This window comes from Branchiostoma belcheri, unplaced genomic scaffold (genome assembly GCF_001625305.1).
Source record: "Branchiostoma belcheri isolate BF01 breed outbred unplaced genomic scaffold, Haploidv18h27 scaffold11, whole genome shotgun sequence".
Classification (NCBI taxonomy): Eukaryota; Metazoa; Chordata; class Leptocardii; order Amphioxiformes; family Branchiostomatidae; genus Branchiostoma; species Branchiostoma belcheri.
Genome location: NW_017802491.1, coordinates 3,156,050 through 3,180,910, shown reverse-complemented (window position 1 = coordinate 3,180,910; position 24,861 = coordinate 3,156,050). Strand labels below are relative to the sequence as shown.

The 24,861-nt window shown below is 44.9% G+C and overlaps 7 protein-coding genes and 1 pseudogene across 7 annotated transcripts in view; 3 read left to right on the top strand and 5 right to left on the bottom strand.

The window, feature by feature from the left end:
* Positions 1-2,969, top strand: part of LOC109482004 (histone H3-like centromeric protein CSE4) — a 3,480-nt gene extending 511 nt beyond the window's left edge. The window contains exons 2-3 of the mRNA XM_019784642.1: positions 1,770-1,826; positions 2,190-2,969. Of these exons, the coding sequence (XP_019640201.1) occupies positions 1,770-1,826; positions 2,190-2,605 (473 nt within the window). The 3' untranslated portion in view covers positions 2,606-2,969. The remainder of the gene's footprint in view (positions 1-1,769; positions 1,827-2,189) is intronic.
* An 885-nt stretch (positions 2,970-3,854) lies between these two features.
* LOC109485471 (histone H2B.1-like) lies at positions 3,855-7,194 on the bottom strand. The gene is made up of 2 exons (XM_019789110.1): positions 6,669-7,194; positions 3,855-4,164 (listed from the first exon to the last, which is right to left on the bottom strand). The coding sequence occupies exons 1-2, from the start codon at positions 7,181-7,183 to the stop codon at positions 3,885-3,887; spliced, it is 795 nt and encodes a 264-aa protein (XP_019644669.1). The 5' UTR covers positions 7,184-7,194; the 3' UTR covers positions 3,855-3,884.
* On the top strand, positions 4,482-4,909 carry LOC109485803 (late histone H2A.2.2-like). The gene has a single exon (XM_019789487.1). The coding sequence runs from the start codon at positions 4,547-4,549 to the stop codon at positions 4,907-4,909; it is 363 nt and encodes a 120-aa protein (XP_019645046.1). The 5' UTR covers positions 4,482-4,546.
* A 2,323-nt stretch (positions 7,195-9,517) lies between the features above and the next one.
* On the bottom strand, positions 9,518-12,883 carry LOC109485618 (acyl carrier protein, mitochondrial-like). The gene is made up of 5 exons (XM_019789308.1): positions 12,666-12,883; positions 12,119-12,247; positions 11,626-11,713; positions 11,054-11,153; positions 9,518-9,878 (listed from the first exon to the last, which is right to left on the bottom strand). The coding sequence occupies exons 1-4, from the start codon at positions 12,840-12,842 to the stop codon at positions 11,062-11,064; spliced, it is 486 nt and encodes a 161-aa protein (XP_019644867.1). The 5' UTR covers positions 12,843-12,883; the 3' UTR covers positions 9,518-9,878; positions 11,054-11,061.
* Positions 12,884-14,027: 1,144 nt separating this feature from the next.
* LOC109485771 (late histone H2B.L4-like) lies at positions 14,028-14,457 on the bottom strand. The gene has a single exon (XM_019789459.1). The coding sequence runs from the start codon at positions 14,440-14,442 to the stop codon at positions 14,077-14,079; it is 366 nt and encodes a 121-aa protein (XP_019645018.1). The 5' UTR covers positions 14,443-14,457; the 3' UTR covers positions 14,028-14,076.
* A 409-nt stretch (positions 14,458-14,866) lies between these two features.
* On the top strand, positions 14,867-15,274 carry LOC109485735 (histone H2A-like). The gene has a single exon (XM_019789412.1). It carries the CDS (start codon positions 14,882-14,884, stop codon positions 15,257-15,259), a length of 378 nt encoding a protein of 125 aa, XP_019644971.1. The 5' UTR covers positions 14,867-14,881; the 3' UTR covers positions 15,260-15,274.
* Positions 15,275-15,805: 531 nt separating this feature from the next.
* On the bottom strand, positions 15,806-16,114 carry LOC109485869 (annotated as a pseudogene).
* Positions 16,115-17,877: 1,763 nt separating this feature from the next.
* Positions 17,878-19,884, bottom strand: LOC109486049 (histone H3-like). Its single transcript, XM_019789744.1, has 2 exons — positions 19,482-19,884; positions 17,878-18,713 (listed from the first exon to the last, which is right to left on the bottom strand). Exons 1-2 carry the CDS (start codon positions 19,882-19,884, stop codon positions 18,361-18,363), a joined length of 756 nt encoding a protein of 251 aa, XP_019645303.1. The 3' UTR covers positions 17,878-18,360.
* Between the last annotated feature and the right edge of the window lie 4,977 nt (positions 19,885-24,861).

Sequence of the window (24,861 nt, the reverse complement as noted above, 5' to 3'; positions counted from 1 at the left end):
CAAGCCCAATCAACGTCCACGATAGTTGAAAGGACCAATGGCGTGGCACATAATTTGACCAATTACAGTAGCGAAGACAGTAACATTCAAGAAAAGGGGGTTGCACTTAACCATTAGAAATGACCAAAAATGCCTAAACAGTCAAAAACATATGATAAATTTTGATTAGATACAGTTTTAGGAACTATATTTAAATTACAAACATTATTTATTTGTTAGAACACATTTGATATCAGTTTATATCCATATTGTAGACCCTCTGATTGTTTGGGCTAGCCCAGCCATTAGCTGTCCAATCATGATAGTAGAATTTTTTAGTCCGCGACCTTGCTGCAAAAGTCGGATTCTGATGTTCACCCTTCGGTCCAATCAGGTAAAAGTACTTTATCCAATAGGGGATAAGATAAAAGGACCAATGACGTTGTTGTAAATTTCAAAACTGACCAATTGTGGCTAAGCCCGCGTATGTATAAATTCCAACAGTTACACTTAAGTTCATTCATCGACTTCATCACAGGAAGAAGGTAAAGATGGCACGTACCATCCCCACATCAGACAAATCGATAGTGAGACTCTTTGACCTGGTTGACCTCTACAACAGGGGCTCTGGTTCTAGGTTAAACTTAGATAAGTGTGAGGGACTATGGCTGGGAAAATGGAGACATAGACCCGACAGTCCGGTTAACATACAATGGACATCGGGGTCTATCCGTCTACTCGGTGGAACCTTCGGGAACATCGACATGCCTGTCACAAATTGGAAAGAGGGAAAACGAAAATTCGTTGAAACTCTGCAGGTGTGGGGAACCAGATCCCTTTCCTTCACCGGCAGAGTTACGGTGGCCAATGCACTGGCCGCCGCCAAACTATGGTATATAGCGTCGGTGTTCATCCCTCCTGATTCTGTCATTAAAGAGATCGAAACCGCCTTGTTTCATTTCTTCTGGGATAAACGGCGGGAGATGGTAAGCCGGAACACAATCTACCTCCCCCCTGAGAAGGGCGGCTGGGGTCTGACAAACATAGCAAAAAAGGCGAAATGCCTGTACAGTCGCCCCTTCTCGGACATCTTGTCGCAGAGTAAAATGCCCTGGGTACAGTTGGCCAGGTACTGGCTTGGCTTCTTCTTAAGACGGTTTGACCCATCCACCTGGTCGAACAACATGCCCCATTCCCCGAACGCCCCTCCTCAATACAAGGCCCTCCAAACCTGTGTTTTGGAACTCGTAGAAGCATCTCCCTCTAAACAGTGGGACACTGGCTGTACTACGCGTTCCCTGTACAACGACCTTCTGATGAAGGATGCTCACGTGCCAACTGTCTGTCTAAACAAGCGCTCCGTTCCTTGGTCTTTAACCTTCCAATCAGTCCAACACCCCTCCTGGAAAACAGACTTAAAGACACGGCGTGGCTGGTTGCCCACCATGCCCTTAAGACGAATGCTCTGCTGTACTCTAAGTGGAGGTTTATCCACTCGGGCACATGTCCGAGGAACAATTGCAATGGATTCGAAACAATGGACCACGTGATGTGGTCCTGTAACGAAGTGTTACTCACATGGACATGGGTGGAGGGCTTCATCAGGAGATGGATATTGTCAGACTTCCGGATCAATAAACATATGGTCATCTTCGGTATTGTGCCAACCTCCTGGCCAAAGTGTAAGAGAGATGTCATAATCTACGTCATCGCTATCGCGAGGAAACGGATTTGGTCCTCGAGATGTGAGGCACTCTTTGACAAAACGTTTATAACCCACGTTGAGATAGTGCCGTACATCAAGGAGTGCCTCCGCTCAAGACTGAAGCTAGACTTTGTACGCCTCGGTGAGGCAGCTTTCCGAGCACAGTGGTGCTCTTCAGTACGTTGGGCGAAGGTCGTAGGGGGAAAACTACGCCTGCGGTTTTAATCCCCCGTTCCCTTCTAGTCGTATCAGTTTTTTGTTGTGAAATGTCTGTCTTTTATTTCATTATTTTATTTTGATGTGTCAAGTTGGCAGGAGTGGGTTGGTGGGAGCACTTGGACAGTAACCTGTCGTGGGTAGCTTGGCACATCCTTTTTCTATTCCCCTTCCTTTGTCTATGTCTCTGTCACGTCGAAAAGTTGAAAAAAAAAGAAAATAGTTAAAAAACCTCCTGTCTCTCTTGTCTAGTTTTCACCCTTTTTTTTGATTTTGTTATACCCCAATTAAAAACGGGCACGTACCAAGCAGACCGCCCGTAAGTCCACTGGAGGCAAGGCCCCCAGGAAGCAGCTGGCCACCAAGGCCGCTCGCAAGAGCGCCCCGGCCACCGGAGGTGTCAAGAAGCCTCACCGTTACAGGCCCGGCACCGTGGCTCTCAGGGAGATCCGTCGTTACCAGAAGTCCACTGAGCTGCTCATCCGCAAGCTGCCCTTCCAGCGCCTGGTCAGGGAAATCGCCCAGGACTTCAAGACCGACCTTCGCTTCCAGAGCTCTGCTGTCATGGCTCTGCAGGAGGCTAGCGAGGCCTACCTGGTCGGTCTCTTCGAGGACACCAACCTGTGCGCCATCCACGCCAAGCGTGTCACCATCATGCCCAAGGACATCCAGCTGGCCCGCCGTATCCGTGGCGAGCGTGCTTAGATCGTAAGCCGAGACGTGAAACCCGGCCCTTTTCAGGGCCACCCACTCCTTCCAGAAAGAGCTGTTTATATATCACAACAGTATGTATCATATTATTAATACATGTCTCGCACAAAACTACTATAGATACACTTGCCCTATGATTATCCACGTGACAAGTAAGATTAAAGCACATCTGCAGTGAAACATCACTAGCTAAACACAGGACTATTGAATTAGGATACCCAAAAGCATAAATTTTGTCAGACGTATCAAAGTACATGTATCTACTTAGAGGCTGTTGCGTTAAACGCTGGTGGTTTTAATGTATTGAATTCAATCATTGCCATGGCAATGATAGCCCCGGCCCCGCAGACTATGCTAACAGACATTTCTAAACCTCAATATTTATTTTACTTTGACCCCTTCTGTGGACCAATGTAGTTTCACGCTTCTAGAGGGAGACACCCACGTAACCAATATGGGGATGGAAACAAAGGTATCAGCAAAGATATGGTTACCGTTTGGGCGCAATCGTGTTCAATTTTACGCGCCTTATCACTCAGTGTGGCTTTGTCTAGTTAACGCCACAGTAGTAGAACAACACTGCGGTGCACTCAAGGCGTCCCGCAAACATTTACTTCTAGTACTTGACCATTGATGCACAACCAACCAAATATAAGAGGGAGGGAACTTTGCTCCTCCATCTAATGTATTCTATGTGTGTATATTTCACGATTCCTTCTGACACCTGTTCCTGTAGCAGGTACTTGACAGATTGGGCAGTCATCCATGTACAATTCATGTGACTTTAGAGCCCTGAGGGGTACCGTCCCAAGGCTGGGTGCCATTGTAACGGCAGCCCCGAAATTCGGTACGATATATGTGCTAGCAAACCCCGAAATTCGAGGTTGCCGTTACAAATCGGATGGCACCCAGGCTAACTATACCCTGTCTGCCAGAATATATTATTAGTCTGGCACCGGTCAGCACCACAGTCAGCAAAATTTTGCGCAAATAGGTTGGTATGTAGAAATGTGGCGCTGTAAGCAGGCCCCGTTGGTTGCATACCGCTGTTGGCCATTGGAGGAGCAAGTTCTGTTCTCTTATGTTACTTGTAGCCATTTCTATATCTCAAATGGTTTTACTTTATATATACTTTAGCAAGCAAAAACCCAAATGTATTTAGAAACCTTCCTAAGAACGAACTGCGGACATACTTCGGAAAACGATACAGCACTCAAGAAATATGTTGGTGGCCCTGAAAAGGGCCGGTGTGGTAGGTCTTGCAGTTGTTGATTTACTTGGAGCTGGTGTACTTGGTGACGGCCTTGGTGCCCTCGCTGACGGCGTGCTTGGCCAGCTCGCCAGGCAGCAGCAGACGCACGGCGGTCTGGATCTCCCGGCTGCTGATGGTGGAGCGCTTGTTGTAGTGAGCCAGGCGGGAAGCCTCGCCAGCGATACGCTCGAAGATGTCGTTGACGAAGGAGTTCATGATGCCCATGGCCTTGCTGGAGACACCGGTGTCGGGGTGCACCTGCTTGAGCACCTTGTAGATGTAGATACCGAAGGACTCCCTCCTTCTCCTCCTCCTCTTGGCTCCACCTGCACGGCGGGCCTTACCTGCCTTCTTGGCGGCCTTTCCTGGGGTCTTTGGCGGCATGATGCGATAACGTTTCGACGAAGGATTCAATCGAAAAGTAGCAACTCTATTCGCTTACCTGGTATTTATTGCCTCCAATATGTAAATGTGTGGATAACGGTACACAAAAGAACTCCCTGTTGATGATTGGATGATAGTTTTCAATCGATTTCTTGTTGGTTGGTCAGTTTTGACACCTGTGTCTGTCATTGGTCTGTTCCCTGTGTTCTTTTGTCCGCGCGGCTATTATAAAAAGGCAGCGGGGACGCAAGAGAGTATCTTTTTGCAACCAACAAACAGGTAAGCAAAGCGATATCAACATGTCTGGACGTGGTAAGGGAAAGAAGGCAAAGGGGAAGAGCCGATCCTCCCGTGCAGGGCTTCAGTTCCCTGTCGGCCGTGTGCACCGTTTCCTGCGCAAGGGCAACTATGCCAACCGCGTCGGTGCCGGCGCCCCAGTCTACCTGGCCGCCGTGCTGGAGTACCTGACCGCTGAGATCCTCGAGTTGGCCGGCAACGCTGCCCGCGACAACAAGAAGACCAGGATCATCCCCCGTCACCTTCAGCTGGCCGTCCGTAACGACGAGGAGCTGAACAGGCTGCTGGGTGGTGTGACCATCGCCCAGGGAGGTGTGCTGCCCAACATCCACGCCGTGCTCCTGCCCAAGAAGAAGTCTTCTTAAACAACCAGAAGAACAAATACACCGGCCCTTTTCAGGGCCACCAAAATCTTAGAAAGAGCTCTATGTAATCACAACTTAGACGTTTGAAGTGTTTAGCTAATGATCTATCTACAGCCACATGAGTGGGAAGGTAGCGAAGCTTTAAGGTGTTCTTGTCTGCACGCTCTTGAGAGGTAGACATCGTCGTTCTGATATTCTAATTTAAATAAATAAGGCACTGTGCAAACAGAAAGATAAAATCTTTTGAGAGATATAGCTCATTTGATTACGCGTGGAACTATTTTTTCTGAATCCTTCTGGTGAGTGAAAATCAATTATCCATACTGGAAACGTTAGCAACCTGTTCACCCTCTCCTCCCCCGCCTGCTTTCTACTTTTGTTCGTCGGTTGTAAAGGATACCTTGGTGCCGAAAAGACGTTGAAATCCAAATGGGAATCAAATAAGGTAAGACAAAGGGATTTTTAGGCGCCAAATATCACGTTTCTTCGGAATTCTATTCATCAACACAAATGAATGGAATTACTCTCCACATATAAATTTACACCATTCGTCGATTTTCGTCGATCTATGCCAAACATGTGAAATTGTTGTGAAGGATCTGGCCAGGTTACGTCGCTAATAACATCGTTAAGGTTGCTGGGGTCAAACAAAGTGAACCCCAGGTGTACATATACGGTGAATAGCTGTTCTCAGTGGTAATAAACACACAGCAGCAACAAATGGTTCTTGATACACGCATTGGGCATTCCCAGGTTTGAGGCTTTTAAGACATCAGACATGTAAACCATGATTTGAAATACCGGGCAACTACCACAGCGACAACGTTATTCTCAAGGTATGTCTGAGGTACATGCCGATTGTGACTACAGGTAGCGGTAACCTGTCCTTGGATAGGTCGCGCTACCAAGTGGAACAAAAAGTGAACAAACAACAGTTCCTCAATGGACTGCCAGCAATCGAAGATCCCGCCAAGGAGCTAAACAAACGAAACACGCGGCGTCCATTGGTTGCCAGGACGCCGTGTCGGTATGGATCAGTAACAGCAATTGTTGTTGAGTTGTATTAAGTGTTGATACAGAAGCATTCATTGGTCAGTTTTGGCGCACAGGTCAGTTTTGGCGCTCAGGTCACGCACCCACTCGAGTAAAAAACAACCTGAACATGGCGACGACTGGCTTGCCCTGCAAAATTATTGGCTTCCTTTAACTGATATTAGCCGTTGCTTCGACTAGCTTACACAGCATTTGTTAGACACGATTTCAAAGTCAGATCAAAACTTGTCTGTCTGTCATGAAAAGAGTTCCTTCCCTCTTTCCATTTTTATTTCTCTAAACTAACTGTCGTGAAAGGTGAAATACTCGTCTATACGGCCCGCGGACGTTATATCATGTAGTGTCAGAGGTACCGAAACACGGAAGGGACCGATAGAAAAGGTAGAGGCAGGAACTGAAAAGTAATGTGCGTACGACTGTACATAGTTTCTGTTATACAGAAAGCGCCAGGTGTGTATGTACCGATATCTGTACAATCCGACAAACCAACTACAATGATAAAAAATGCTCCCAATCGTTATGTTTAACCAATGAAGGAAAGCCTTTTGTATCACATCCACATGTTTGGAACACAAAATTGTAACACAAAATTGCTTACCGAGAAGACATATATTGACCTAACAGCAAGTGATATGATAAGCTCTTTTTGAATATTTGGGTGGCCCTGAAAAGGGCCGGTGGTTTCTGCCGTCAGGAGAAGACCTACTTCTTCTTGGGAGCTGCCTTCTTCTTTGGCTTCTTGGCCTTCTTGGCTGCTGGCTTCTTGGCTGCCTTCTTGGCTGCTGGCTTCTTGGCCTTCTTTGCCTTTGGCTTCTTTGCCTTTGGCTTCTTGGCCTTCTTTGCCTTTGGCTTCTTGGCCTTCTTGGGCTTCTTGGCCTTCTTTGCCTTGGGCTTCTTTGCCTTGGGCTTCTTGGGGGCCTTCTTGGCGGCAGCGCCGAGCCTGAAGGAGCCGGCGGCGCCCTTGCCCTTAGCCTGGGTGAGCAGACCCTTGGCCAGCATGTTCTTGATGACACGCCTGATGACATGGCCCTGCTTGACGACGTCGAACTTGTAGTTGGCGGCGATGTACTTCTTGATGGCCTGCAGGGAGGATCCCTTGCGGTCCTTCAAGGCGGCGATGGCGGCGATGACCATCTTGGCGACCGGCGGGTGGGCCGCTGGCTTCTTAGGCTTCTTAGCCTTGGTTGCCTTCTTGGCAGGTGCTGCTGCTGGTGCGGACATGATTACTTTTACAGTCGTACTGAAGAGTAAGAATGAAGTTTCGCGCGCAGCGTGCCCTGCATATATTGTGTCCGTGCGGACGCAATAGAAAGCAGTCACCTATTCAAGGAAGAAATGGCCAAGAACCTTAAGAAGTGTGTTTGTTACCCTTAAGAAACGCAGTTTGTTCTGAAAGACGGCATAAGTCTGAGAGGTCGAACTTTTCCTGACAGCTACCAAAAGATTCCTATTTTCGATTATTTGTCGACATTTTATCAAAGATTGCGGCTAAAGTGTACTTTTATCTCATATTTTTGCAATTACCTTAACGAAAAAAGTGTTGATGGTGAAAACGACCTTGACTGTCAGGCCCCAATGCCCGGAATACGCCAGTTTTTCCCATTATCTGCAAGCCACATTCGTTGTCTTCGACCCCCTGATACTTTTGTGTAATTCAGGTTTGACTAAGTTCCGAAAATGTGCACAAACGCAGGTAGTACTCGCACACCCCAGAACACCTTTCCGACGAAATGGCGGGCAGGTAGATCGTTTTTCAATGTAACAAAAGGACTCATAAAGCGTCTGTAAACACGACGCGTCTGATGGACTATGGTAACCGCTACTCGTCTATAAGTAGCAGTCAGCCAACGTCATATATATCTTGATACTTTCCTAAACTCATAGATAGTACTTATTAGTAACGATGTTGCGGAGTTAAGAGAAACTACAGGCCTGATACTACCGGCTCCAGAGTCGTTATTTTGGTCTCCCGTGCCACTTGCTGTGCTTGAATACCGGTATCCAAGGGAAACAAAGGGCTAGTTCTGCACCTGTGACATAGTTGAAAGTCTATGGCGGTGACGCTATGCTATGCTACAAAATGTACCTGTGACCTAATCCTTACCAACTATAAAGGTGCAAGTCATTTGAGGCTGATTCTATCGCCATTGCATGGTCTTCTCAGCTTAGAGACGTGCGCACCCGTACGTCTATATAGCTATTGAGATAGCGTGTTTTTTTATATAATATTGGAGAGTAAATGTATCAAATAATTAGCTTTCTTGCTGCGACATCTCGTGTTCACAGGCATGTGTTTAATAACCTTAAGCTTGTCAGGGCAACATAATGACATTTCCGAAGATCGTGGAATGCCAGAAACAAAATACATGACCTTTAGTGCACTCGGTCATTCCACCCTCACATTGACCAGACTGAAATGCATATCTGTCCCGGCTTTGGTTAGGATTAATTCCCAATGATGCACACACCCCATCCAATGTCCTCATTGATAGTCTTAGATGTTAATGTTAAAGTTGGCATGATCGTTTCTCTGTTAGCTGCCCGAAGTCGATGTAACGCATGACAAGCTACCACCGGTAAGGACGTCATGTTTTACCCCAGTTTGCTCGGATGAAAAAAAAAATCCAGCATCTACTTTCTACTGGTAACCAGCATAAACGTACGATAATCTCCAAGCAGACGTTAGGAGAGAACCGTGTGACGATTCCTCATTGACCCCTTTCGTGTGGCAGTTCGTTGTCACGAAGCGGCATAGTGAGCAAAGCGCCACGCTTCTCCCAACATCTGCTTGGAGATTGCAGAAACGCACCTTGCGACATTAACGCTCAGTGCAGGGAAAGACTGGTGGCTGGGGCACCGTACCAAGACAGAAAAGAACGGTCAGTTATTCCTCAATAGGGTCATGCACAGGAAGTGAAGTTAGCAACTGGCTGTGTATGGAAAGCGGCAAGAAACAAAGAGGGCTTTCATAGCAGGCTATACGACTCGGGCTTTTCAGGGACTTTTATGATGTATATTAGCATATTACCTCTACGTACACTCTGGCTTTTTTTACCGACCCAGCGTAGACTTACGTGTAAGTATAAGGGTTTTTACGAAAGTAAGAACAGGTCAAAGTTATCAATTCCATGTTGCAAAAATCTCTGCAAAGTGCAAACTTAGTGTGTAGTCAAAATTGCCTTGTGTGCATTGGAAATCTTCAGCCTGAAAGTGCACTGAGCTGCAGAACCCAGGTATACTGATATGACTTGCAAGTTGCAATTGAAACATACCTTTTGAATGCACCTGTGACATTTGAATGCTGATGTACATTTTGCAACATCTGAGAACAGCTGAGCACTGTCATTTGGGGCTTTCTTTTTCCATATCTTCCAATAGTAAACATTACTTCCCTACATGTTCAGTTATACATGTATGATGTATTGGATGTTGTTATATGTTAGGTTCCTTGATTGTGACATGAGTGTGCGTTCAGTTTGTCACAAAGTAAAGGTGAGCTAGACCTTTGAACAAGTTATCATGTTTTATGTAATAAAAGATTAAAAAACAATAATGTAAGTTGTATCGCAAACACTAGGTTTAATAGTGACTTACACAGACAAAACGTATCCACAGAAAAGAGGGTTCATTTTACTCTAACAGGAAGTGCTTGAAATGAACAATGTTGTACAGACCAGTTCCTTCAGACATCGATAATTTGATTGAAAGTAAACAGGTCCATAACAAACACCAGGTAACAAGGGTTTACTGAATTGCTATCTTGGAGAATCACAGTATTTTCATCGAAATGTCTTCTGTTAAGTAAGCTTATATCATCAAGTCATCTACTTTGAAGTCTGGAACTGATGTTGATATAAATCTTGAGATGCATGTTCTCCACACATGTACTACTGGTACCAACTCCAACAACAGCAATCTGTAAAACAAAAAAGTGTTATATAAAATAGGACAGAAACATGGTCTGGAAACAAAATCTGTGAGGTCAATGAAGGTTAGACATCCAGGTAATACGATATGCCAAAAGACAGTCACTGACGAAAGCTGGTGGATACTAGCTGAAACGTCTGACCGTTTCCAAAATCATATCCAGTTGCTTGAGTAACTGCTTTTTGGCGAAAATCTGTGAGCTATTGCATGAATCTTAATATCCATAAACAATAAGCAGTGAGATGTAATACATGTACTTCAAGCCATATGGGGCATGGGGCTAGAAATAAGCTTTCCTAAGGCTTTCAAGCCCCTTCGAGCTTCCTTCAATGCCAAATTTAGATGGTACTCTTAAATGTAGGTGATGCCTGGGGTGGGCAGACTGTTTGGCAGATAGGGTGCAAAACTGATGATGTTTCATGTACTTTGCACTTATTTTTCAATAATGGTCAGTGCTAAATTTGAAGCAGATATCTCAGGATATGAAATGGGACACACATATAAATTATGTCACTGGTAGAGCTAATAGGATACTGGCAGTCATCCGCCGTAACCTTTCGCACTGTCCTCTTCGTGTCAAATCTACATGCTACAGAACACTTGTACGCCCACACCTGGAGTACTGTGCGACTGTATGGGATCCCCACACCATCGGTGGTTCCCAGGCGTTGGAGCGAGTCCAACGAAGGGCGGCGCGAATGGCTGTTAGTGATTATGACTATACCAGCAGTGTTTCTGACATGCTAAAGCGCCTCCAGTGGCCGTTACTTGTTGACAGAAGGAGAACCGCTCGCTTGATATCTTTATATAAAATTACTCATGGACATATTAATATTCAAATGGAACAATACCTCAAACCTGCCCATAGGCGTACCAGAGGAAGTCATGAATATAAGTATCAAGCAATACCTGCCAAAACAGACTGTTTTAGATTTTCTTTTTTTCCAAGAACGATAAATGAGTGGAACAAGTTACCGGGCCAGCTTGTAAAAGCCCAGACAGTGGAGGCCTTCAAGGCCGGGCTTCTGGCCGCGCAGCCATAGTCCGTCGCACCCCCCCCTCTCAGTGATACCCCAGTAGGGGTGGTTAGAGAGTACTCAAGAAGAAGAAGAAGAAGATGAAAATTGGATATTTGAAAGATGTTCATCATGGACCAGTTCCCACCTGTGGTGCTATTCATACACATCCTGCCTGTCTGCAATGTAGTCACAAATATCCTGTGGTTTCATCAGCTTCTCTGCATCAGAATCTGGGATCTCAAATCCTGGAAACAGAAAACACAAGAGTATTTCTCAATTGCAATGATGTGCTATGTGCTATTCAAACTATAATAGACTCACTACATATGAATGCATTGTATACAAAAGAAGTTGTATACGTTTTCTAAAGGATTAATTACAAGGCAATTAACAAAGAGACATTGTAAATTCTGTCAAAGAACACAGAGGTAATGGTGATGATGATGATAATCATTCACAGAAGCCTACATGAATACAAACAAAATTGTTTCAATGATGATACAGCTATAGGAAGACAAAATTACACATTTATAATTACACGTTTGCTGAAAACAATACATGGAAAAGTTTGAACTTCTAATAATGGCATCTATTGTGTCTTGATCATCACTGACATTTGTGAGGTCAAACTGGATCATGTGTCACATATAACGTCCCTGAGCCATCACTATCTTTTCCCTTGGCCATCAACCCCAGTGTGCAATAAAAGATACTTACCGAACTCATCCTCCATCGCCATTACAATCTCCACTTGGTCCAGGCTGTCTAACCCCAAGTCATTCATGAAATGGGCCTCCAAGTTCAGCTGCATAGGAATGGTACATATATGGCAAGTTACGTCTCTAGCATTAACAACCACAACTTCTTTTAAGTACATGTATCATCTTCCTCAGACAAATACCTATTCAGTAATCTTCCTGCAATGTGGACTTTGGGGATTTTCTCCAAATGTCTGAAAACCAATAAATGACATGTCCTAATAACAGCTTGCTGTATAATCCCCATACTCCCTAACCCCCTATACTATACTAACCCGTATAGTATGTTTTGACTTTTAATCAATGTTGCCATATATAGTTTGCATATTATAACTTTCCCTTTGGAAAGTGAAGATAGTGACAAAAAAAAGATGTTATGGAAATTTGAATGTGTCTGCATTTGAGCCTTTTACTTTACAGCATGTATGTTTAGGATACAAGGATGAGCGCACCTTCTCAGGGTTGATTTTGTCGTATAGGTTGAGCACAAGCAACACTCTCTCCTTGATCTGCTTGATGGTCAACTCTGGCAGGTCTGCATAACTGCGCACACACTGCAGCAGCATTCTCTTCTGAGTGGACTGGAGGGACAGAAAATCAGAAACAAACCATATTTTAACATGCAAGTAACCTTCATAAGAGACTGTTAGCACCTGTACGAAATTCTACAACACATTACTTGATCCAATATCATCTATGAACGTGTGTATATCAAAACGATTCACCATATTATGCTCTCTTTCAATCGCTTTTCAGCACAGTATAAATGCAATATGATAAATATATTTCTACTGCAATGTAAATTTGTCTGTATAATGTCCTGAGAACGAGTACTGAATAAGAAACTTGGTAATGAAGCTAAACGTTGTAGTTCTAGACCCACTAGTTCGAATTACTTTCAAATTTATTGTACAGTACTAAAAGAGTGGCCATGCAAGGACTGTGTGCAAGATGGCGACACGAGAAGTTCGTGACCTCGTCAAGTGTCATTCTTCTTACCTTTGTAACAGCACTAAAAGAAGAGAAGTTATGCCTTTGATGGGTGTCTAAAGGCAGGAAAAACTTCTTGGAACAAATGCCAGTGGCACATGCTCTTGTAGCCGTTGCATTTAGGACAGAAACTTGGCTTGAAGCTACGCCACAGATCGCACGAATTCCTCGCAACATGGTCGCCATTTTGTCCACTCCCAGGATGCAATGCGCTAGTTTAGGTGATACTAAAGTAAAAGAGGGGTGTACCTCGCTATCGTAGCCGGAGGCTAGTACTAGTAATCTCCAAGCAGATCCCTTTCGGTGGCAAAAAGACAGTATCAAATTGGCCAGGCAGTATCCATTAGCCAGAGAAGGTCGCCGGCCACCGACGGGGATTAGCGACAAAAAAAGGTCATGTATAAAAAGCTAACGATCATTCCCCCACAACCTCTGCTTGGAGAGTACACTATCCTCATCTTCGTATCGTGCTTCGTGAGTCATACCAAGGACATACATATAACTTAGACCAATAACCGTTTGATGTAACGTTTTTTTTTCTAAACAAAGTGTATTTTCTGTAGACTGTGGGTTTATCAGTGTGCAAGGATGTTCAATCTCCTTGGTTTCAGGAATGCATCATCATATGATCATGATGATATTGGTTGTAAAATGCCCCCACCACTACTAAAGTAATCTCCAAGCAGATCATACGGTGGCAAGGTGTATGATCTGCTTGGAGACCCATACTTACTGCCTACTGCCCATCCTTGCAGCACTATTAGATTACATATCTTTTATGCCTTTGCTAAAGCTCGAAGTATTAGATCCATGGTTTCTGCTCCCTTCTTTCGTGCCCCAGGTAGGTGAACGTAAAAAAAATGTTTTAGTAAGGCCATGTTGAGTTGACTATATGGGTGACATCAACGTTGCAACGCGCTCATGGATTCTAGTCCGTTTTCAACCATACTGATACTAGTAGTAATCGCTACAAAAATGAGCAAACTTGAATTGCAAAAAAATAATGGAAAACGATAGTAATGTGACTGTCGTAGAATGCCAAAATCGATTCCAAAGGAAAAGAAGAAATAGGTGATGGAGGATTGAAGAAATGGAAACTTATTTTTTCGCGAAACTTATGCCATTTCGCACGCTCTTATCAGTTTTGGGTTTCCATGGGATGGTGCATCTCCAGGGTAAAGGTGTCATTTTCTAGTCTGTTGATTTTTTTTCCTATAACATTCGTTACTTTATTGATTTGTTGCCAGCCTTTATCGCCAGCCCTATCTCTAGAAATGAGATATGGCTGACCTGCAGGCTACTTTCACGCTTTGTCTGCATCTACTGTAATAAAAGTAAACTGGGGATAGACGTAGTTCTTTCGAAAGATGTGGGTGGCCCTGAAAAGGGCCGGGTTATACTGGTCGGGCGGTCAGGCGGTTTACTTGGAGCTGGTGTACTTGGTGACGGCCTTGGTGCCCTCGCTGACGGCGTGCTTGGCCAGCTCGCCAGGCAGCAGCAGACGCACGGCGGTCTGGATCTCCCGGCTGCTGATGGTGGAGCGCTTGTTGTAGTGAGCCAGGCGAGAAGCCTCACCAGCGATACGCTCGAAGATATCGTTGACGAAGGAGTTCATGATGCCCATTGCCTTGCTGGAGACACCGGTGTCGGGATGCACCTGCTTGAGCACCTTGTAGATGTAGACACCGAAGGACTCCTTTCTCCTTCTCCTCCTCTTGCCCTTGGCTCCAGCGGGCCTGGCCTTTCCGGCCTTCTTGGCGGCTTTTCCTCCTCCTTTCGGCGGCATTGCTTAATCGTTCTACCTCAAGCGAACAAATTAGCGATGTAGGGCAGTGGAGCGGAGCGTATTTATATAGGAGCTCATGCAAATTTTCTGATTGCAGGGTATTGCGGACGTGGTAGGAAACGGGTAAAACAAAATCGTAGACTTGCCCTTTTTTGCCATGATAATTTTGTGAACAAAAGACGGTAAAATATTTACAACACATCTTTGGGTTCATAGTGAAAATATTCCCGACCAATAATCTTTTTTTTCTTCATTTATTACGGACCTGGCCGAGACCATATTTAATAGCTCATACGCTATTGGCGGGGAATCACCGAACCTTGTATTCCTATTGGTTGAATGAATAGAGCTTTAATCCAGATGCTTGGTACAAATTCTAAAAAAATCCTGCCTTCTTCATGTTTTCGAAACATATCATTGACTAACGACTGATCCGATCATGTCTGGACGTGGCAAAGGAGGAAAGGCACGTGCTAAGGCCAAGAGCCGATCATCCCGTGCAGGGCTTCAGTTCCCTGTCGGCCGTGTGCACCGTTTCCTGCGCAAGGGCAACTATGCCGAGCGTGTCGGTGCCGGCGCCCCAGTCTACCTGGCCGCCGTGCTGGAGTACCTGACTGCTGAGATCCTCGAGTTGGCCGGCAACGCTGCCCGTGACAACAAGAAGACCAGGATCATCCCCCGTCACCTTCAGCTGGCCGTCCGTAACGACGAGGAGTTGAACAAGCTTCTGTCCGGCGTGACCATTGCCCAGGGAGGTGTCCTGCCCAACATCCACGCCGTGCTCCTGCCCAAGAAGACAGCATCTAAGTCAAGTTAAATCGACGGAAAGGCACATAAATTCCGGCCCTTTTCAGGGCCACCCACATCTTCTCAAAAGAGCTTTATCATATGTTCACTCCTTGTCATAACGTTTACCCATACTAATAGCTGATGCGATGCCATTCCACACATATATAAACATTAGAAAGTGGATGATTCAGTCCCAGATTTATGCTGATGCCGGCCGTACGTGATGCAAATGCTTGGTGTCTTCAGTGTTTTAAATGGCCAGATTACATATTCCTATCCCGGAAGCTAGAAAACGCCTCACAATTTCTAAGGGTGTTGTTATAAATGGCTCCCTCCATTTTCACCCCTTCATGAATTCACTACACATATTTCGTAGGTGGCCCGCTGTTGCAAAACCAGACCGTTATTTCCAGTACAGATCTGGTGATGAAGCGAAGCCACTGGATATGATATTGTTTGTACATCCTGACCACAAATTAATTATGGCCATATCAACAATAGTTAACCATCAGACTGATACAGACACGGTTCTTTATGAAGGTGTGGGTGGCCCTGAAAAGGGCCGGGGTTCTCGTATTCAGTCAGGGGGTCTAGCCGCCGAAGCCGTACAGAGTGCGGCCCTGGCGCTTCAGAGCGTAGACAACGTCCATGGCGGTGACAGTCTTGCGCTTGGCGTGCTCGGTGTAGGTGACGGCAGGAAGACCTTGAGGACGCCACGGGTCTCCTCGTAGATGAGACCGGAAATACGCTTGACACCACCACGGCGGGCCAGACGACGGATAGCGGGCTTGTGGATGCCCTGGATGTTATCACGCAACACCTTACGGTGACGCTTGGCGCCTCCCTTACCCAGACCCTTGCCTCCTTTGCCACGTCCAGACATTGTGAGATCTCAGTGACATCTGATAACTGTCTGGGGCTCGTCGGTGCTATTAGTACTGGTGTGATTATGCGGACCTCGTCCATTATTTGTTTATGGTAACATTGGAGATTCTGGTGAACTGTTCAGTATTAAAGAAAATACTAGAATCCTTCAGAATCCTAAAACAATTAATATATGTTATATAGAATCCTATTCAATAATGTCAAAACTTGTTACATTTATTCGAACATTCAGTTTCTGCAAGCCACTATGCCTAATAAAATCAGAGTAAACAAGTCTTACGACATAGTACAGCCGCAGAAAAATTAAACAATACCTTCGGCTCATCTGAAGGACGCCCGCTGTACTGTGAATTACTGGGTCCCGAAAACATGCCCAGCCACTAGTACTATTATGTAATCTCCAAGCAGATCCCTCTCGGTGGCAAAAAGACAGTATCAAATTGGCCAGGCAGTATCCATTAGCCAGAGAAGGTCCGCGGCCACCGTTGGTGGGGGTCAGGACAAAAAAAAACGGCCATATATAAAAATGTAACGATCATTCCCCCACGACCTCTGCTTGGAGAGTACTATTATGGTCAATTCGTTCGAAGTGATAGGGTCATTTTATAGTACAACCTTCACACTCAACTCCGTGGGTCGCAAGTATTAGTTAAAGGATGGGCGGAGCGAGTTTATGTGGATTTGGTACAGCCCCGCCCTCCCAAGGATTTTGTTGGCATCCCGAGGGCGGAGCCCGAGGGGTGCCAACAAAATCCGAGGGGGGTGCGGGGCTGTACCAAATCCACATATACGAGCAATTCGCCCATCCTTTAACTGACTTAGAACATGGCCATTTTTCCGAAGCAGAAAAAATACATTTTACAGAAACATGTTTTGTTTTAAATAAAAAAAACACTCATTTGTTTTCCTAGAAACCTTACCAACAACATTACAGCTTGTAGTACATCCTTTTGTTCCCATTCATGAATTGCAGCTGAGCTACTTTTCGTAGCCTTATGTGAAATATGCATAGCGGTTGCTTTCTTGTCATGCTAGCCCCACAATGCCTTCTGTTTTTTAGTTGAAAAATTCTGGTTTGTCTGTTGAGACAGCAGTCTCTGATCTGATCTGAAAGAAGTTGGTCGTGGCGTCTTTCTGCCAGCCTGTTCTGTTCCCAAGCCGTTCCTGCTCTAACCACTTCCCTCCCTCGCCCAGTGCCTGTCCTGCTGTCCAACCATGTTGGTGTATTCTTTTTTTTAGTTTTACCGTATTTTGTTTTCAAAGTTTAAAAATGTGCGAATCGTGTTAGACATGTTGGGAAGACTTTGCATCGTTTTAATGTATCGCTAAAAGTTTGTAGCTTCCGTGTTTCATTTTTTACAATGTATGAGAAACTCTCGTTTTACTTGACATTTGTAAGAAACCCTCTGATTTTTTTTGCTTCATCCATACTCATTATTCATTCTCTGTTCGTTGTTCACTTTCATTGTCATGAGTGTTTCTTCAAGTTGTTTACCTTTTTGAATAAAGATGTACAGGAAAATCAAATTGCTGTTTTCCTGTGTTGTTAATTTTTTTAATTGATTTTATTTGCATGTGAATGGTGGGCGTCTCCAACTTAGTCAATTTATTCGTTGGTTAGTACATGGGCGTCTCCGACTTAGTCTAATTTATTCGTTGGTTAGTACACCCCTGTCCCTTTGGGGACCACACTATGTGGATTTAGTCACAAGAAATACAGGCTCCTGATTGGCTGAGGTAAGGTGGCCATGTTCTAAATATTGGATCTTCTATGGCCCGGGATCTTCCCTTGTATACTATCCCTTTATTTTGGCCAATTTGTACTATTTTCCCAGCGATCCGCGATGCCTGGTGAAGACTAGGGCTAATCAATCTCCCATCGTGAAATACACACTAGGAAACCTAGATGAGGCGGGCGGGAAAGAGCTCATGTGGCGCCGGGAAAGACGCGCCCCTACCACCATGTGTATACCAGATAATTTTCCTACTTCATAACAAAGCTTAACCTGTGCTGGTTGTGACCCAATGTGCTAGTGGGGCGAATGCCTTCGTTGTCCACAGCACGGCAAATTATGACAAACACATCGACTGATCTAGCGCAACAACTGCTCGATCGTTTGATCGTAATAAATAAGCAGTGTTGCACACTTTCAAGATTATATCTGAGACACGATAGAGGGCTTTTGGGAAGATTTGGTTGGCCCTGAAAAGGGCCGGGGTATACTGGTCGGGCGGTCAGGCAGTTTACTTGGAGCTGGTGTACTTGGTGACGGCCTTGGTGCCCTCGCTGACGGCGTGCTTGGCCAACTCGCCAGGCAGCAGCAGACGCACGGCGGTCTGGATCTCCCGGCTGCTGATGGTGGAGCGCTTGTTGTAGTGAGCCAGGCGGGAAGCCTCAGCGGCGATACGCTCGAAGATATCGTTGACGAAGGAGTTCATGATGCCCATGGCCTTGCTGGAGACACCGGTGTCGGGGTGCACCTGCTTGAGCACCTTGTAGATGTAGACACCGAAGGTCTCCCTCCTCTTTCTCCTCCTCTTGCCCTTGGCTCCAGCGGGCCTGGCCTTACCGGCCTTCTTGGCGGCTTTTCCTCCTCCTTTAGGCGGCATGGTGTTCTCGATCAATGTGCAGAACGAATGGCGTAAGTTGTGTGCACGACCTATTTATAAGAAAGCGCATGCAAATTTTGGATCCTATCCGGTTGTTGCGGACGTGATAGGGAGCATGGCTGCTGCCAGTAATGTCGGCTCCGCAAGCAAATTTGCATACGGTGTTTGATCAAATTGATGATATACGTAAATTCAAACTTTGGTTCGTACGTTGGACGATTCAAAATGTCTACTGACGGATCTGACCTCCGAGCAGATTCTCAGGGGCAAGGCGAGTCTATATTGGCCGCCGGCCCGTAGATGGGCAAAATGTTTGATCGTCCCCTGCATGCCCCCAAGGAGCTTTCATTGTGATGAAAGCTCCTTGATGCCCCCGAACGAATCTGCTGGGAGATTTAGTATACGGACCTACGAGAAGGCGATCATTGCGGTTGCAGGCGGCCGTTAGCACAGGCACCATGTAAATTTATAATCCAGTCGCACTACACAGTATGTTATAATCATGGGTTAAATTATAAAAGTAAGGCCCAAAGAAGGGGGAAATGCATTCGTTTGTGACTTGCTCAGACTGCTGTTTCTGTCCATTTCTTCCCCTCCCCACATTCTACTTGTAGCGCGCAAATAAATAGGTGTTGTGTGTGGCACGTGTTTCTGAATGTAGGTTGTAACATGACGACAACATGGTTCTTTTTGGAAAATGTGGGTGGCCCTGAAAAGGGCCGGGGTTACTTGGGTCAGGCTGGGTGTTTAAGCACGCTCGCCACGGATACGGCGGGCCAGCTGGATGTCCTTGGGCATGATGGTGACACGCTTGGCGTGGATGGCGCACAGGTTGGTGTCCTCGAAGAGACCGACCAGGTAGGCCTCGCTAGCCTCCTGCAGAGCCATGACGGCAGAGCTCTGGAAGCGCAGGTCGGTCTTGAAGTCCTGGGCGATTTCCCTGACCAGGCGCTGGAAGGGCAGCTTGCGGATGAGCAGCTCGGTGGACTTCTGGTAACGACGGATCTCCCTGAGAGCCACGGTGCCGGGCCTGTAACGGTGAGGCTTCTTGACACCTCCGGTGGCCGGGGCGCTCTTGCGAGCGGCCTTGGTGGCCAGCTGCTTCCTGGGAGCCTTACCTCCAGTGGACTTACGAGCGGTCTGCTTAGTACGTGCCATTTTGAGATTTCAAAATTTGGCCACAGGCGTATACTCCAGGTATTTGTACCCTGGCGGTAATCATGACGACACTATAGTAAAGCTTAATGATTGGCTTATATTTTGAAAAGTGAGTTGTCATTGGTCAGATTTTTTAGGTGTTGATTGGTCGAGTGTTGGGACGCCAGGATCCAGCTTTGGCAGGAAGCTCTGTGTAACCAAGCTGTGATTGGTTCGTTATACACAGCCAATGCTAGTAAATTTTAGCTGCAGTACTGACAAAGATCGCTAAAAGCCACTATTATCAGACACTGTAGCTGTAGTTCTTACAGTGGCCGACAAAAGTCACTTCAGTTCGTTGCACTTTTGTCCTTCCACATATACATGTACATGTATTTCGTACATGTAATTACATGTATTTCGTATTTGACATTGATTTTTATTGTCGTCTTCTTGTTTAATAGCCGGTTTTTGCATCGACTAAAAAAGTAATTTGTGGCGAACGTATGGAATACATGAATAAACCATAAATGTATATTTACAGATAACGTTAGTCCAAAGAGATTTATACAAGGAGGTTTAAACCTACTTGACTGATTTCTAGAACTTCCTCATTAATTATGTCAATCATCGCCACGTAATCTAGCTACGTACCGAGCCTGACGTACCACCATCAGAAATGACCTAAACTTTTTTATTTGAATTTTGATACAGCGTTTTGAAGAGTTTTTAACGCGTTCTTTTAATAGCCGGTCATCCTATAACCAGCCGCGAGAGAAGGTTCCATTCCGCCCACGTAGCCTGCTCCCGTTCGGTTCGGCACGAAAAAAAAAAAACAACCTCAGCTGCGTTCACGTGGGTAGTACAAACGTAGCACGATCGCAGTTGCGCCAATGCCAATGTCACCACATGGGAATAGTCTGCGAAGCTATTCTTGTCTGCAAACACATGTTAGCCGCCTAAAAGACGCTTTTGACACGGCCAAAAGAAAGACGACAGTCATGTTGTTTCCACTGATACCAACATTCTCCACTCCATTGTTACCAGATGGTCAACGACTTCCAAAGGATAAATAAACGGTGCTAGAATTAGCCGCGCGCTGACGCTCGGGTCAACGGAATTGCTCTCTTCAGCTGAATAAAGTCCTTGCTTAATTTGGCGCCTGCGCACATACAGGCAAATAAAACGTCCGTATCCCTATTATAATAAAAGATGAACTTGAGAGATATATACTATTCATATATAGCAGAGAGAAAAGTGACCATTGACTACATTCAGTTACTCAGTACTTCTTTGACTACCAATGTCACCACATGGGAATAGTCTGCGAAGCTATTCTTGTCTGCAAACACATGTTAGCCGCCTAAAAGACGCTTTTGACACGGCCAAAAGAAAGACGACAGTCATGTTGTTTCCACTGATACCAACATTCTCCACTCCATTGTTACCAGATGGTCAACGACTTCCAAAGGATAAATAAACGGTGCTAGAATTAGCCGCGCGCTGACGCTCGGGTCAACGGAATTGCTCTCTTCAGCTGAATAAAGTCCTTGCTTAATTTGGCGCCTGCGCACATACAGGCAAATAAAACGTCCGTATCCCTATTATAATAAAAGATGAACTTGAGAGATATATACTATTCATATATAGCAGAGAGAAAAGTGACCATTGACTACATTCAGTTACTCAGTACTTCTTTGACTACCAATGTCACCACATGGGAATAGTCTGCGAAGCTATTCTTGTCTGCAAACACATGTTAGCCGCCTAAAAGACGCTTTCGACACGGCCAAAAGAAAGTCGACAGTCATATTGTTTCCACTGATACCAACATCCATTGTTACCAGATGGTCAACGACTTCCAAAGGATAAATAAACGGTGCTAGAATTAGCCGCACGCTGACGCTCGGGTCAACGGAATTGCTCTCTTCAGCTGAATAAAGTCCTTGCTTTATTTGGCGCCTGCGCACATTCAGGCAAATATAACGTCCGTATCCCTATTATAATAAAAGATGAACTTGAGAGATATATACTATTCATATATAGCAGAGAGAAAAGTGACCATTGACTACATTCAGTTACTAGTACTTCTTTGACAACCTCAGTCCCGGTGTGTCACCGCTGTCTACGTATAGTCTGTACAGTACTGTATTTCACCACGGTACGCACCACAGCGGTCAGACTTCTACGAGCAATCAGAACCAGGTTTTAAAGAAGAGCTTTATAGCTGCAAGAAAATCAACAGCTGTAGTTGAAAAAAAAACGTCCGTCAGCGTCTGCAAAGGAGGCTACTATGAGAAAATAGTGGTTGATTAGCAGAAGGACAAAGGTATGTACATGTACCTGTTTCATATTCTTCTTCTGAGTTATTCGACGCTTCTATGCCTATATGAGTTGATTGTAAGATTTTACATGTAAAACACCTTTTGTCATTAAAAAGTGAAGGAAAAATGAGACATGAAGTGTAAAAACGTCCATGACTCCTCGCTAAGAGCTGTTCTTCGCCACGGCAGTTTTTGTAATTTCTAACCATAGCTGCGTGGGGAAGAAAAGCCCTTCCCGGGTGACGTCGTCAAGACAGCCGGCAGGTAAATTTCCCACATTTGGAGGTATGGCGTCCTGTTCAATTTACAAAAGAATAAAAAAAGACCATCGAAAAAGAGCTTTTTAATCTTCCTAGCGCCACGGGTCGATTGTAAAGTCTACATCTAATCGGCCCTGACGCTTGGAATATTAAAGGGCTCAAAGGCAACGTTAGGAAAGCAATGCTATACTTTAACATTCCATTGAAGTATTTTAGCAACTCTATCTTTTGGATTCAAACCCCTGTCAGGGGCCAATGATATACTCTTCATGCCAATTTCTTCACTCGACTCAGGTAAAAAGGGGTACCTAACTTTGGTTAGGGGCGTCCTCTCGGGTAGGACGGTCCCGTGCTTGAGAGCCACAACTCATTTATCGGTATTAAAAGAGTAAAGATCGTTCCGGATCCCGCCGATGCATGTTGAGGCTTCATCAGGCTTCAGAAGCGGTGAAAAGAGTAGACAGATTTATGCCAGGGGAGTTGGTCCGACACTGAAGGGGCACAGTTTGTCGTACCGCAAACTGTGATCCGCAAATTGGCTCCGAGTTTTAGCGGACCGGCAACTCATGTTATCTGTCTATTTCGCAAAAAAAATCTACTCTTTCCAGCTGCCATATAGCTAGTGAAGCCCGCTGGTAGAGACCAAGGTGTGAGTGGATCAAACCTCAGCAATCCTTCAATAACTGGCGCGTTTTTAGTTACTGGGTCATTAGGTGGTTATTAATCTCCAATCAGATTCACCCATGTACACACATATATGTCTTACGCCAGCTTTGTAGCATGTATGTCTAAAGATTCTTTGACGTTTGAAATTGAAGTCGTGATCGACTCCACACAAGAGCGGTCAATTACTTATTTCTTATTTCGTGTGTGAATGTCTTCACATTAAGAAAACAAAGATCATAGTCCCAGTTTACTAGTGGTTATGTCCTGCAGTGAAAACTACAGTTGAAATTTATATTAAGCACCATATTAAATCAAATATCAAATCAATAAACAAAACAAAGCTCAACAAGAAAGGCGTGATTCGTGTATCTAAACTTGTTTTAGATGAAGTTCAATCAATAATTTTTGTTATTACATTTTACATTTTGTAATGATATTAATTAATAATGTTAAACTCTTAGCGTCAATAATGTTAAATTTTACATGGGTCAGTTCGCGATTTACGTGAAAAGAACATGCAATCAGCATTCTTTTTTGTTTTGCCGCTTGCATTGTGAAGTCTGGTCTAAATATCAGTGTAGATTCTACCTTATTCACTTTTTTATTTGAATGAACTACTAATGTAAAGCCAACAGTTCCTCAGCACTTCCTCTGCATCCTGCCAACATCCTGACGAACGGAACGGAGAATGCCGTAGTTGTAAATGAGTAGCAATGACTGCTGCATCCCCCGTTGCGTTTGTCAGGATGACTTCTTCCTCACGACAACCGTCACGTTAGAAAACGTGACATCTCGCGGACCAGCCAGCCTACCCCGGCACACTACGCTGTATAGTTATCCTCTCCTCGCCGTTGTACCTGGCGGCTTGGACTTTGTTCGGCAACGACTGCTTATAAGGAAGTTGAGAAAGACACCGGTAAGTGATTGTCAAGTCATTGATTTTATTATAAGTCTTGACAGTTGAAACATTAATAATAATATTGACCAAAATTAAAAGATACTAGTATAAACCGCGTAAGAAACTACTGTTAATGTTGTTAACCTGATGAGTCTTCTAGCATGTCTAGACTGTTTTATAATGCGCTTCCTTTTTCTTATGGTATAATTAACGTTATCACTCCTCTTGAATTCGGGATAGCTGGGGCTGTAAGAAAGAAATGCAGTCATAGAGCCTGAAAAGGGGGCTAGCGTTTTAGACATTTACTACATGTCTAAAATCAGTACAGCTTACTCGTCAGAAAAATTGTCATATCTTCTTTAAGCTCTCTTAAAACACTTTTCACTCGAGTCGAAACTTCATAAAGTTTTCACATATATATATATATATATATATATATATATAATTTCTTGGCCCAACATAGTTACCGACTGGCACACTGCTTACCCATGGAAACAGGCGGATGTCAAACTGGTTACGTATCACGCCAATATCGTTACACGAAACAGTTACTGCCCTGCGGGCCTGCACCGGACACACCACCTGTAAAAATCCCCCAGGGCCCAACGGCACCGTGAGAACATCGAACAGGTATTCAAAAGACAGGATGACTTGCGTGATCAGTCGAGTTACAAACAGCCAAGGACAGCGAAGGACCTTAAATCTAAAGGTCAATGTGTTTTCGAAAAACAAACTCATGGAGGGAATTCAAAACTTCTTAAAGTGTTTTCCAGATATTTGTAACGGCTGCCAATGCTACGATTCTAGATACTAGCAGTCTGACCAGAGCCCCCCTACTGAACAGGAACAT